The 15047-nt window shown below is 38.7% G+C and overlaps 1 protein-coding gene across 18 annotated transcripts in view; it reads left to right on the top strand.

Annotated features, from left to right (window-relative positions):
- The window catches only part of LOC122872195 (diacylglycerol kinase zeta-like), a 172020-nt gene extending 161189 nt beyond the window's left edge, over positions 1 to 10831 (top strand). For 10 of the 18 annotated variants that reach the window (XM_044188106.1, XM_044188086.1, XM_044188094.1 and 7 more), the window contains 3 exons: positions 832 to 868; positions 1235 to 1334; positions 6860 to 10831. In XM_044188106.1, coding sequence (XP_044044041.1) covers positions 832 to 868; positions 1235 to 1334; positions 6860 to 6976 — 254 coding nt within the window. In that variant the 3' untranslated portion in view covers positions 6977 to 10831. Of the gene's footprint in view, positions 1 to 831; positions 1341 to 6859 lie in introns of those variants that run through there. The other 8 variants (XM_044188100.1, XM_044188096.1, XM_044188098.1 and 5 more) reach the window with 6 other exon arrangements.
- The last annotated feature ends 4216 nt before the right edge of the window (positions 10832 to 15047 follow it).

Consider the following 15047-nt stretch of genomic DNA (forward strand, 5'->3'; position numbering starts at 1 on the left):
CACACTTTATTCGTTGTGTTGCAGGATATCATGCATAGACCACACCATGAAAATTTTATGCAAATCGGATCATCTTTGCCACAGAAGGTTTACTTCCTGTTGCCACTAAGTGGCACTAAAACTTTGTCATTATTGGCCTGTAGATGTGATCAGGATGTGACTCATCAAACATGTGAAATTTGAGGGAGATTGGACAGTCTAAACTGAAGTTACAGCAACTTCCTGTTTAAATATTACTTCCCAGGTCCGCTATGTGGCGCTAGAGAACACATAATAATTTGTCATGTTGCTGGATATCATGTGTAGACCACACCATGTAAATTTGATGTAAATCAGACGATGTTTGTCACACAAGGTTGACTTCCTGTTGTGGACACCCATACGTTTTCACTATCATATTTCTATATTTTCACACCCCTCTTAGACTAGGACGAGTTTGTTAAAGTACGACCCCTGTAAATCGCCAAAGATATTAAATTGAAATCAAAATGGCTGACTTACTGTTGAGTTTAGGTCATGTCACTAACAGACTTTTTTGTTCATCTTGGCATCTTACATGTGCCTCCCAAATTTCGTACATGTGGGTGAAACCGCAAGGAGAGGCTGAATTTTTGAAAATGTCAAGGGGGTGCTATAGTCGTTTTGCTGACTCAGTTGACATTGTGATAAGTAGAATTAATGTAATTCATAAAAAAATACATTTTTAATTTAAGTTCACAGAAAACCAGTGAACATAGACAAATATTTTGATTGACTTTGTATTGTGCCATCAGCAATAATGTTCTGGTCTGATGTCTCTCTACAGTAATCTCCTATCTGTCTGTTTTCCAGCTCCAAGTGACCTCCTTGATGTCACAGAAAAACTACAGTAAGTACAGTCGTGGTTACCTTTATCATCTAAACCATTCAACAATTCAGATATTAAAGTTTAATTAAACAAATTATGAAGGGATTTAAAATGCTAAAATTGAAGTTGGTGTGTTTTTTATTTTTTCCATCCTTTGATTGTCCTGTGACCATAATTACATTTTTTTATGGACATACTGTAGGTGACACAGTGTGGCTGAGAAACCGTGGGCCCTGGTCTGTATATGTGCTGGGCATCCTAACAAAACATAAGAAACCAAACAAAAGCAGTAGCCTAATCATCAGTTGTGCTTGACTCCCAGAAGACGTCAGAGGCTGTTATCTCATGCTTGCTTTCTCCCTCTGTCTCTATACTCTGGACCACCAGTGGGGAGACGGTTCTTCATCGAGCTGCATCTCTGTGTCACAGGACCATCTGTCATTATCTTGTAGAAGCAGGAGCCTCACTGATGAAAACAGATCTACAGGTAGGTTCTGTACAATATTTACAGTATACCATTTACTCAGCTGTACTGATTACAAATTAGAATTTCAAGTGACTTTAAATACATAATATCACAAACAAAACGACATGTTTCTATTTTGCCCAGATCAGACCCAGAACTTCGACTTTGTTCTGATCATTTCAAAATGGCCACAAAGATCTTTTTTTTCCTGTAACAGATGATAAAGAACGTAATTTTCAGTAGTAAGTAAGTAATCATATGTAATGTTACAATAAGTAGACAGCTTGGGTTTGTCCAAGATCTCATTTGCCTGGAAATATTTAACTTTATAAAACACTAACTCGTACTAAGCGTATTAGATACCAGATTAGTTTCCCCTACTATAATTAAATTCAATTCAATTCCATTTATAAAGTGCCAATACATAACAGAAGTTATCTCATTGCACTTTTTCCTATAGAGCAGGTCTAGACTATACTCTTTAGTGTCATTATACATATCCTTTATTCGTGGTTCACTCTGGTATTTATTCCATTTATATAATCTTTTGCCTAGTCTATTATTGTCCTTATCAAGAACATATCAAGCATTCTCCACAGCCTGGCAGTTCAAACACCTTCGTTCTACAGAACTCCCTCCTCATAGGTCTCCCCACATCATCCAGATATGGTTATGAATAGCTTAATTCCTGGGGTAACTCCCATATGTGTATGTGTGTATGTACTTACTGAAAAACAGCCTGTAAAGAAAACATGGATGTAGTGTCTGACACCTTTAGAAGGCTTTTGATGGACCATAAACCCAACTCCAAGCTTAAAAATGTGCCAACTCCAAAGATAGTACCATCTTTGTCAGTTGCTAAAGACACAAAATCAAAAGCACGACAAGATGCAGAACTGAGATGACACGAGCAAGTGGCAACCATCATGGCAGAGCGTGATAGGCAGCAATCGCTGCCAATTAAACAAAAACTCCCAAATGTATCTCTTAAATATATTTTTAACTCCTGATCCTGACTGGGAATGTTGTCAGGCAGTGGAAGGAACACTTTGAGAAACTCCAGAACCTGACAGATGCCCTCTGGGGAGGGCTTGGGGATTACTTGCCCATTTCTCTGCCAGAGGTCACTAAAGTAGTCAAAAAGCTATGCAGTGGTAAGGCTCCACAGGTGTATGAGATTCTCCCTAAAATGCTGAAAACTCTAGATATTGTGGGGCTGTCTTGATGCACCTTTTCAATGTCATATGGAGGTCAGTGACAGTGCCTGTGGGCTGGCAGAATGGGATGGAATTTTACCATTCAATCTATGTTCCAACCTTCATGAGCATTAGGTAAAGACCCAAAAAATTAGATCACGAACACAAGCGGTGGAAATCAGTTTCCGTTGCAGTGTGTCTTAGAGTGAGAGGGTGAGGAACCTTGACATCCAGAAGAAGCATTGAAAGATGTCAGTTGAGGTTCAGCATCTGATTAGGATATCTTCTAGATGCCTTCCTTTGGAGGCTTTTCCAGAACTTCCAACTGGGAGTACACCCTGGGGCAGACCCAGAACATGCTGGAGGGATATTGGACTTATTATACGGATACTGGACAATTATTAGGCTTATTTATTTAGGCTTATTATTTATTGCAGTAATTATATTTCTTGAACTATTTCCCCCAACTACAGCTCCTATTACAGCCCTTGGAAAGGTTTTAATTTTTGGGCTCCGTCAAGAACCATTGCGGATATGGATCCTTTATAATATGTGTGATAGTGGACTATACCAATAAAGATGACAGAGAACTTTGCACTGTGAACAAACTTCAACATGACCATTTCTCTTGGAACTATGATATACATAGTGGCTGCTGGTTGGCAAAATCACAGCTTATAAAATAGCACTTTAGACTTGTTTAAGTAAAGGTTGGGTTTGCTGGTGAAGTCTACCATTTGTGTGCATATGTGGATGTGCGTGTGAGTGCCTTAAATATGCATTTTCTTTCATTTTTGTTCAGTTTTCCAGGGAGGTTTCAACCGTTTAGAAAAACCTCCTAACTGGCTGGACTCAGCAATGACCTAGATACAGAGAGAGAGGGGAAATAATGGAGAGAGAGAGAGAGCGAGACAGAGACAGACAGTGAGAGAGTGCAGTGAATGGAAAGAGAGACAAATGACTTGAGAAGAGAAGACTATGATTTTCACATTCACTATAAAGTACTCTGTTTTATCTCTACATCTTTCTGCACTCACCACCTAGGGTCTCTCTCTCCTTCACTCACTCACTCACTCACTCACTCACTCACTCACTCACTCACTCACTCACTCACTCTTTCTCTCTGGGAATGTTTCCAAATCTGGTAGAAGCCCAAAGACAAACGCACACGCGCACACACACACACACACACACACACACACGGGACTCAACTAATTAGAGTCTGTTCTAAACTCTGCAAGTGATTCAACATAATGGTCTCTTCCCCATAAACAATCATTCATTGTGTTATGTTGTGTGTTGTGTGTGTGTGTGTCCTCTCAAGGACACATGTTGTTTATTTCATTTCGAATTCAGTTGTTTCTCATTATCTCATTTTCATCAGTTGGAGACAATGCTACTTTAACAACAACCGCACTTTTCAATTATAGAGAAATGTGAAATGGAAAACTCATCAACACAGACATGAGCTGGCCTGTAAACCCAATATCACATACATTTTAGACACGGTAAGGGGAGCCTAATGAAACACTACAGTCTCTCTAGCATAGAGGAGAGGAGAGGCTGATCATTGTGGCAAGTGGGACTAAGACGCTAACAAAAGCCTGTTTTGTTTTTAACAAGACTCAAAGTCTAAAGCCCAGTGTTCATCATAGCCCCCAGTGCATCTTGAGGAGCATGAAAGTGCTCAGCTATTGTAAATCTGCCCATTAGATAATGAGATACACTATCGGGTGTGCAACTGCCTTTTGCAGATATGGATATATTCTGTGCTATTGGTCAGTTTCAGTTTTACATATTGCAGAGAGGAATAGTACAAGCAGAAACAACCACTATGAGCTGTTAGATGAAGACAACAGGCTCTATTGTGCAAATGAGCATACCTCCAACACGTCTTCAAAGTAAACAACTTATTTTACCTTGCCGTGCTGTGCTGTGCTGTGGAAAAACACTTGCACCTTTCCAGCATGGCTTCTGTGTTTGTGGTTGTTCACAGCTCAGCTCGCTGTGCATATTCCCACCTGTGTCGAAAAACAGCATAATGTTGCTGGCATCAGAGGAGTGTCCCTGGTTCTTTAGATCAAGGTAGACTGCTGAGTCTTGCCTGAGGAGTTGGCCCTACTGTGTTGGGCCATGTACTTGGCTACCACTTTATACAGATATAGATACAGTATAAAGCATAAATGAGTATACCCTTTCTTAAACCTAACCAATTCAGTGATTTCTCTTTACAAATAAGATATATTTGGGGTTCCTACTGTATATGATGTAATGTTCCTGCAACTCTCCTTTATCAGTTACGAATGATATACAGTATGTCAATAAAAGTATGACAGTATGTACGTAAAAGACCATGTTGCAAAAATTATTACACACTCCTTAAAGTTACAATATGACACTTAATAAAATAACTTTTTGTGCTCTTTAAGGGCAATTGATCACCAGATGAGTATTTTGAACCATCCCACTCAAAAGGTGTAATTGGTTGACAAAGTGGTCAGTTCAACTCAATTTTATTTATATAGCGCCAATTCATAACAGAAGTTATCTCATTGCATTTTTCATATAGACAGGTCTAGACCGTACCCTTCATAATACTTAACCCATTGAATCACATTCAGACTTAATGTTGACAACAATGGCACCATATGGGAAAGAATTTTCTGGAAACTTGAGAATTATTTCATTGCACAAAAAAGGACAAGGGTACAAGAGGCAAATATTGTTATCAAGTCAGAACACAGTAGCAAAAGTGATACAGAAATTCAAAAAGGATGGATTTGAAAAAGGATGGAAATGTCCAGGTCATCACCGTAAGCTTTCACAGTGATGAGCAAGTTTTGCTGAGAAAAGTGGAGGAGAATCGGCAAGCAAGTGCCTCAGAGCTGGAAAAAGCTGTGGAAACTGGAGTGACTGCTTCATCTCACACAGTAAGATGCACCCTGCATAGAAGTGGAATGCATGGTTGTGGTCTACGCATGAAACCACTGCTGCAGCCAAAGCACAAGAAAGCCCATTTAGCCTTTGCCAGAAGACTTTTGGGAATCCATACTCTGGTCTGATGAGACCAAAGTCTGAAGAGAAGAGAGAAGTTGAGCAGCACTCCCCATCAAACATCAAGGTACTCAACAAGGTCATCCAATATGTTATAAACTTGTGCATTCGATGCCAAGAAGGGTCAGTGCAGTACTTAAAAGTAATGGAGGACATACTAAGTACTAGAATATTACATACTTGTTGGATTGAATCAAGGGTACTCATCTTTTCAACCCTAGATTTAAGTAAAAATTTACTTATTTTACAGATGTTGATTATGTATATTTCTATGTTGTTATTAAGTATATGTTTAATACATTTAAAATTTGTCATCATCCTATGACTATAATGGTGTATATAGCAGTGCTAGTCAACCCTGTCGTCTGCTACAAGTCCTCAGTGACATCTTTTAAATCACTACTCAAAACGTATCTTTTCAAAAAAGCCTTTTATTAATTCTAGTACTCTGCTTTATTGCCAACATATCATATTTGTTATTATTGGTAATTATCTTTATTGTTGGGGGGATTATTTTATTTAGTTTTATTTTATTTCATTGCTGTGTTTTTAAATGCCTGATTGTATTTGCCTCAGTCCTGAAATGTTTTAACCCTGATTCAACCATGTAAAGCACTTTGATTTTGAAAAGTGCTGTGTAAATAAAGTTTATTATTATTATTTATCCACATCACATCATGTCTTCAGCTAAAATGGTAATCAGCTGTTTTGATTTTTTTGAATTTTTAGGGTTTTTTACATTTAGATGTAGCAAAATGTTCTGCCCAATTGATTTTGTGTTATGCTAGGTTTTGAACTTGAATTAAATAGTTTTCAAAGATAGATGTAAACATGCGCAACACAGACTGTAATTGCACAGTTTTGCAGCATTTGAGTGAGAGAACAATGACATTTTAAAAGATGTGGTCATTGAATGCATTTGTGCCAAAGCAATGAAATGTTTCCACAGTTTAGTCCAGATACACTGATGTTGTCCTCACTTTTTTGAAAAAGTGAACACAGTATTCAGAAATCCATGTAACCAACTGCACAAATCTGTAACTAGGTGACTATGAACTAAAAACATGATGTGAAACATGACAATGAGAACACATCTTCTGTGGTAAATTGCCATAGTGAAAGCACCATAATACACTATGAGTTGTGAGACACTGAAAGGTAAGGAGGATTTCATGACAACCTGGCCTGTAGCTGTTGACATAGCTTAATGTGGACTGTAAATGTTGGGCAAAGGACAAACAATTGAAAAAAGAAAAATAATCTATGTTTCTGTAATTCTTTGTGTCTCTTTATCAGGGTGATACTCCTAAGAACAGGGCTGAGAAGGCTCATGATGCTGAGCTGGCGGCCTATCTGGAGAACAGACAGCATTACCAGATGATACAGAGAGAGGACCAGGAAACAGCTGTCTAAAACTGTTGAACTCTTTATGAACAGGACGTGGATGATGAAACTGCTGTTTTCTTCCTCATCTTCATGAGACTGTCAGCAGCTCATTTAGGCCTGTGTGACAGGATGACTGGTACACAGATTCCAGTTTACTGCTGACATGTGTCCTTCCTTGAAAGCACAGAGTGCAGACTGAGAGTGAAGCTGTGCCAAATCTGATCTCAAGATGCATTTAATGATTATAATGATGAAATTGATGATGGTAATGACAGTTCCACTGAGGGTTGAAGCTTATGTTAATGAAGGTGATGATATACAGTAAGATTAATAGATTTATTAAGTCATTCCTTTTCATTTTGAATAGCTCAATAATAAAAAGTGTTAGTAAAGTCAAGAAAATAGAAACAGCTTTTGGATGATCAGGATCTTGTTTCGGACTTCAAATAGCAATTTGGAGAGTCGACTTGGACAGACTTGTTCTTCAAAACACTTTCATATCAAACTGATTCAAAGGACTCAAATGTCACTAAAAGTGATCATTTATCATAAATTAGGGATATTGCAAAGTTTTGTGGGGTCATATTATCTCACTCAGTATCAGAATGTTAATGTCATTGTTGAAAAATACATCCATGGAGCAAAAATCTGACTAAAACTGTAAAGAACACTTACAGTAGTCACATTTAGATGATGCAATGTGTATTACACACCTTACCAAAATGTAAGATGTAAAGTTTTTCTTTGGGGTGAGATTATGAAACATCTTGTATAGACAGGGTTGACATTTTGGACTGAAGATGGCACTAGATGAAAGTTCATTGAATGTCCAACAAGGAAAACCTCTGGGGAGAAATTTTGGCCCAGTGGTGAAAGAAACAAATGGAAAGGTCAGGGGATCAAAACCATTAGGATTCACCTTCTTGGGACCATGAATATCCATAGCTAATTTCATGGAAATCAGACCATTAGCTTTTGAAATATCTTGTCATGGACCAAAGTGTTAAAAATTAATGACATGATGGTGTTATGGTCAGGGGATCTTGAAATCATAAGTATATATGGATATCACTATCAGGTTTCATGGCAATCTAGTAGTTGTCAAGAGATCTTGTTTGGACAGTGTTGGACAGACCAACCAAGCTACTACCATCCATGAGCCCTGAATAGTGACTCCCCTGTTTGTTAGTTCAAATGAAGCTCTGTGATTATTTCACTGACCATAAATGCCATCATCAGTTATGTTGTGAACCTGCTGTAATTCTCTAAAAGGTTTTGGTAGCCTCACCCATACAACTTTATCAATATATTGTCTTGACTTATAAACATATTCTTTTTCTTATTCTTAGTCTTATTCATTTTCTGGTGCCTGTACTGTAGGATTGAATGTCTGAGGTGAGTTTCTGGACTGAGATGACTTTACACACTTAAACTTTAAGCATCCAAAATGTTTCAGTCATATCATTAGATAATGATACAAGCAGTATTTAAATCATTTGTTAGCAGGAGGATATAACATGGAAGTTCACATGATCATATTGTGCTGTGGATGTGCACATTCATGGCCATTTTTAAAAGATCAACTGACAAGATCTTAACTCTAACCTTTCTTAACTTTCTTTCCTTTTTGTGACTGTGGGGGACGGGGGTTCAATTAGAGTACAATAATGTCTAATTAGATCAAATGGGTGTATGTGTACTTTACATTTAAAAAAGCAAGAAAATTAAATGTTCATATTTTATTAAGACTGTTTTGTTAAAGTCAAGAAAAATCGAGTCTCAAATCATGTATGCTTATTATATTTAGTTGTGCCAAATTTTAAAGCTTGTTTATATTTAAAGATATAGTACACACAAATCATTACAGAGCTAAATAGCAACACCCAAATCCCAAATTTTCTCTTAATTCTGTGATAACGTTTTGACACTGTAATGTAAACAGTGTTGAGTTAAACATCAACACTGAGCTATGAGGAACATTTAGATTTTAGGGGCACTTTCAGACGCTACAGCGAAATCAAACATTAAGCTCAAACCTCCCTTTCAATCTGTGTCTTCATTTGAAACTTTAAAGCTGAAAGAGTTTTTTAAAGGCACAACAAAAGTGTAGCCCTAATAGTCAGACTAACAATAGACAATGACTAAATGTAAGTAAACACAGGTGTGTAGATCACAGTACATTTACATACATGTTAGTGTCCTGGTTATGATCGGGTTCTTGGAATATCCAGCTTATGTGTTTACGGCTGTAAACATCATATCCTGCTTTCAGAAACCTGAATAAATTATGATCTTCACTCTAAAGTGAAAGTGAAAGTATGACACCAGTAACGGGAGGATAACTTTTATTGTCATCCCCATCTTCCGTTACTGCTGACCAGGCAAATGAATCATCCTCAACTGCTCACATAACTCAGTCTGTACAGAAATGACAGAATGGCTGAGATGGTACACCTGTATCTACCCAGTGTGCTGAAAAGTCTGGACACCAACTAAACAGAGACAAATTTCTTCCATCATTTATAAATTACAGCAAGAAGCTAGAGACAATAACAGTGGAAACATGGGCTGCAACTATGGAATAATACAAACGGAAAAACATGAAAAGACCTCACTGTCAGAAACCTGGATCCTGTTAGAATCATGTCTATATAGAGACAAAGAACCAGGTTTCTCATGTTCAATGTGAACATCACATCCTTAATATGATCAAAGCCAGGATAACACTCAGAACTGGGATATTAATGCACAGGAAACCAGTCACCACTCATTACCTGACATGGTTTGTCATGTGTAAAGATGTTTCACATACAAAGCCTAGTGCAGTATCTTTACGCTTGATTTTGTAAGTCTGCTGCAGCTTCGGCTCATTCTTTAATTCAGGAAAAATGCATGCATTTTGCAGGTTTTGCTGTCTTTCTGCTTGTAATGGCAAGTCACACATTCTCTGGAATTGATAATGATATTTTCTTTAAGAGATACATTTTTCAGAAATGTCTTTTGCCACGCCCAATGTCAGCTAGGATTGGCTCCAGCATGCGACCCTCTAAGGATAAGTGGGTATAGCTAATAGATGGATGAATGGATGGATGGTTTTTTGTTTGCATTGTCACACGACCGGCAGCTAATGTTTCATGACATAAATGATTTACACAGGTTTACCAAAGAGCTTTGAAAATGGATAATGTCATCACTGAACAAAAAAGTTAGTTCATTCCTAGTGTATGGTCAGTGTTTTGTCCAGAATACACAGAAATTCGAACTAGAAGCGATCAGCTGGACTATCTGAACTCTGTTCTGTATTTGGAGCCAACTTCTAGATTCTAAGCAAAATGAAGATCTGCAGATGATGAAAAGCAAATATTGTGCAGCAAGTGAACTAACCTCCAACCCATTTTCAATCATAGTTGTGGAAAAAAGTTTCTGCACACCAGGATTTTTGAGGGTTTAATGAGTAAATTATTAGAATATACTCTGACTTTGATTCAGCACAGCAGCTGCTGAAATAATTGGCAAACCAAAAAGACAAGTCTCAAACTAACTTCACTTCACAAATTTTATTTAGCCTGTAAATTTTAGCATTTGAAATGTGTTGGTGTCTTCAGATTAGCTTTGCATTTACAATAAACTCTTACATGTAATGCATTACAGTCCTGTATAGAAGGTTCTTTTCTTTTTTTAAATTTACATCTGTGGCCAATCTAGGGTTTATTCTCTTATGTTCATGACATCATTTTTTGGTAAACACATTGGTGTGAAATAGTTAGTTTTAATTGGAAATTTTGTTCTGTCTTTCTATTCCTGCATTTGATTTGATATTTGTATAATTTGTTTTTGAGATAAATATGAAGATAATAAAAAAGGCAGTATATTTGAGAACGACTTGTGTTTCTTGTTTCTTTTGTGTTTTCATAGATATGGGATTACACACTAGTAAAGTGAATTTAGCATTTAATTATTTCTGTTTCTTCCTGCATACACATTACCATGTTGCCACAAAGCTAGTTCAGAATTCAAAGCTTCTTCTAAGATTCATATGGTCGCAAATGTCACCATCTTCTGTACCTGAAGCCACCAGTAAAGACTGACAAATGTCCTGCAGCTCTCTTTTTAAATTTGTGAAACCTGTCTCCATATCTGTACATATATGTTGCCAATTTATTAGTTCCACCTTGATGAAACTAATTCCAGCTAATCCAACAGTCCGGCATGATATCCCAGTTTGCAGGGTATTTTGTGTTGCAGGCGTTTCTAATATTTTGTTCACCCCATTTATAGCACCAAGAGTAGACAAATTATTAGAAACCCTTCTCAGTCTAATATTAAAATGATAAAATCCCTTAAAGTATTTTGTACTTTATCTATTATACAGTACACAGTACAAAGTCTGTTTGAATTTTGGAGTTCTCAGTATTTCATACTGATTGATTGTATATTCATATCTGTAGTTTATCAGTGCTTCATTCAGCCCCACTGTATGCGCTTACTTTTTATGTAAATTAAATTATATTATAATTTATTTAAAAATATGTGCAAATATTATTAAACATGAACATTCTGCAAACATAACGCTGTTTTGTTAATGAGACTACAGACTATACCCTGGGGAAGCCATTCCCTGCATCTATGGCCTTCCCAAAATTCACAAAGAGAATGTTCCACTCAGACCCATCGTTTGCAGCACAGATTCCATCACATACAACATAGCCAAACATTTGACTACAATCTTGGCTCTGTTGGTGGGGAACACAGTACATCATGTGGAAAACACACAGAAATTTGTGGACAAAGTGAAACATCTCCAGTTGGACCCAGATGACGTTATGGTTTCTTATGATGTAGTGTCCTTGTTCACTTGCATCCCAACCTCAGAAGCAGTGACAGCGGTGATGAGAAGACTGCAGGAGGACTCCACCTTGCAGCAAAGGACCAAGCTTACACCTGAACACATATGTAAACTATTAGACATCTGTCTCAACACAACCTACTTCCAATTCCGGGGACACTTCTACAGACAGATTCACGGCTGTGCTATGGGCTCTCCGGTCTCTCCCATTGTGGCCAACCTGTACATGGAACAGTTTGAGAAGAAGGCATTATCCTCGTTCCCGGGCACACCACCAAGTCATTGGTACCGTTACATGGATGACACCTTTGTGAAAATCAAGAAACAAGACTTGGAAGCGTTCTCAGAGCATATTAATACGGTGGACCCCAACATCAAGTTCACGCGTGAGGATGCAAAAGAGAACCGCTTGGCCTTTCTTGATTGTTCTACTCTCAGAGGAGAGGACGGAGAGCTCCAGATAGAAGTGTACAGGAAACCAACACATACGGATCAATACCTGCTCTTTGACTCACACCATCCACTACAGCACAAGCTGGGTGTAATCCGGACATTACAACACAGAGCCAAAGAAGTGCCCACAGGCTCAGAGGGTAAGAAGAAAGAGGAAAGGCATGTCCAGAATGCACTCTCAGCCTGTGGTTATCCTACTTGGGCTATCAACAAAGTTAAAAGAGCCAAAAAACAGGACAAAAGTGTAACTGAACCAAGAAGGAATGGTGTCTCCATTCCTTATGTATCTGGACTGTCTGAAAAACTACAAAGGATCTTTAGACAGCACGATGTTCCTGTTTTCTTTAAACCAGGCAACACCTTAAGACAGAAACTCGTTCACCCTAAGGACAAGTTACCCACACAAAAACAGAGCAATGTTGTCTACTCCATTCAATGCAGTGAGGAAAACTGCAAAGAATGGTACATAGGCGAAACCAAACAGCCACTTCACAAAAGACTTCAGCACAGACGACACGCTAACTCAGGATTACAGAGCGCCGTGCATTTGCATTTAAAAGCTACAAACCACACATTTGAAGACAGTGAGGTGAAGATTCTTAGTAGAGAGAAGAGTTGGTTTGAACGGGGCGTCAAGGAAGCCATTTTTGTGAAAAAAGAGAACCCCTCTTTGAACAGAAATGGTGGTCTGAGATTTAATCTGCCCAAAGTCTATCAGAGTGTATTATCACCTTGGTCACGCCTATCACATGCTAATCAGGCACTTAACAGTGATGAAGTAGATGCAGCCAGAGAACAATAGGCCTGATTACTGATTACTGGGCCATCTTCAAACTATTAGGTCAGTTTCAGGTGAAACTAGCTATTAACAGATACTCAGGCAGATTCCCTCCTGAGGGCAGGGCTTATGTAACTCAGAGTAGCTTAAATTTCCAGTTCCCGTCCAATTTTTTCACAATTGAGAATGACTTCTGGATGGGAGCCGAAACGTCTTGATTTTGAAAACAGTGTCCAGATGACTACGACTGAAACCTTTTCTACGATGTTTTGTTAATGCAAAATATTTGCCTATAAATGTAACCTGTAGGCAATAATGTAGTACTGTCCATTCATACTGTATATAATCAGTGTCTATGTATGACAACTGAGCCATTTTTATGACAACTGCCCAAAGTCAATCTGCTGAAAAAGACCATGATGCGTGTTGAAAGCTTCAGAAAAATCTAGTTGGTGGACCTTAAGTGAAGACTTGTTTTTAAAATACATTATTGCATATGTGCCATAGTTTTGGGGTTTTGTCCTGTTTCCTGTTTTATTTTGTAGTGTTCTCCTCTGCTCACGTGTCTTGTGGTTTTACTTCCTGTCTTTGTTTGCTTTCCCTCCAGTTTGGATTGTTGGCCCCGCCTTGATTAATTGCACCTGTGTCTCGTTGTCTCCCCTACCTAAGTGTATTTAGTCCGGGTTTTTTCATTTGTTCAGTGTCAGTTCGTTGTCATGATCATTTGCATCAGCAGTGGTATGTTAGGTGTCCCAGCCTTGTTTCCTGTGCTTCTCCTAAGTCTCTTGGATTTATTTCTGCGTTTGCTTGGACCTCGCCTGGACTTTTGGATTTCGTTTATTGCCTGCTCCTTGTCTGATTTATTTGCTTGTCTTGGACTGCCTTCCAGATTTGGACCTCTGCCTGCCTGACTATCCTTGTAAGCCTTTCCCGTAATAAATTAATGAATTGCATTGGTGACATTTGTGGTAGAAAATTATAAAAGTTGTGGGTTCAGTGGAAAGACCACTTTGAGGAACCCCTGAACCTGACAGTTGGGCTTTGCCTCGCCTCACCACGTGTGACAGACAATATCAAGCCTACCTGGAAAAGCTGACGCCTTCACTAAGAGGCTCGACTGAGAAACAAAGGACAGACAGTAGAATGGCGCTAATGGACAGCCGTTAATTCACACCTAGGTGTGAGACCAACATGAGATGTCAGTTGAATCTTAATACCAGACTCCTATTGGATGAGACGCGCAATACAGCGCACAGCTGTGACGACATCACATCTATTAAGCCTAGTGCTACACACTGCTCATCATCTTTTCCGCTGCAATCCCCCTTATGACATAAAGGCACATCACGTGTCCTAATTGCTGCGTGTTTTTCTTTGTGTTAAGCACGTTCCATTTGTTTCAGTACCACGCTGTTGGGCCGTGTTAGCTTTAGCCACTGCGGGAGCTAATAACTGTGCTTTAAGTCCAGTAAGATGGTTGTGGAATAAAAGTCTGCTGCCTTGTTACTAAAGGGACTACGCTTTGCCACGGCATTTGAGGTTGCTTGTGCCTTCCTCTGTGTGTTTTCCTTTCTTTTTACTCTCCACACACCTTTACACATATCTCAAATGACCCAGATAGCGTAAGAGCATAGCTAGCTAAGCTAACAATTAGAGGACAATTAGAGCTTGTCCTCCCTTTTGGCTCTGTGTGTGACGAAGACCCACTCCTGCCATCTTCCTTACCCCCCCCTTCTATTGCACCCACCCACACACACACATGCTCACACTCCACATGCTTGCTGATTGTTGTATGCTTATTGTGTTTAGACTAGACGGTAGTAGTTGTTGACTGAAGTTATTGATTGTAAATCAGGGCTAAGGTTAAATAGCAGTTGCCTGTGGTTATTGTGTGTATGTGTTGTGAAAACAGCTGAATGCGACGGTCAGTGCTCGGATCTCACCCTTCACTGTCCCCCTTTTTAATGTAAGATAGTACCTTAATTATCAGCATTATTAGGTGGACAGCCACCTTTGAGAGT

Source organism: Siniperca chuatsi, linkage group LG24 (genome assembly GCF_020085105.1).
Source record: "Siniperca chuatsi isolate FFG_IHB_CAS linkage group LG24, ASM2008510v1, whole genome shotgun sequence".
NCBI lineage: Eukaryota > Metazoa > Chordata > Actinopteri > Centrarchiformes > Sinipercidae > Siniperca > Siniperca chuatsi.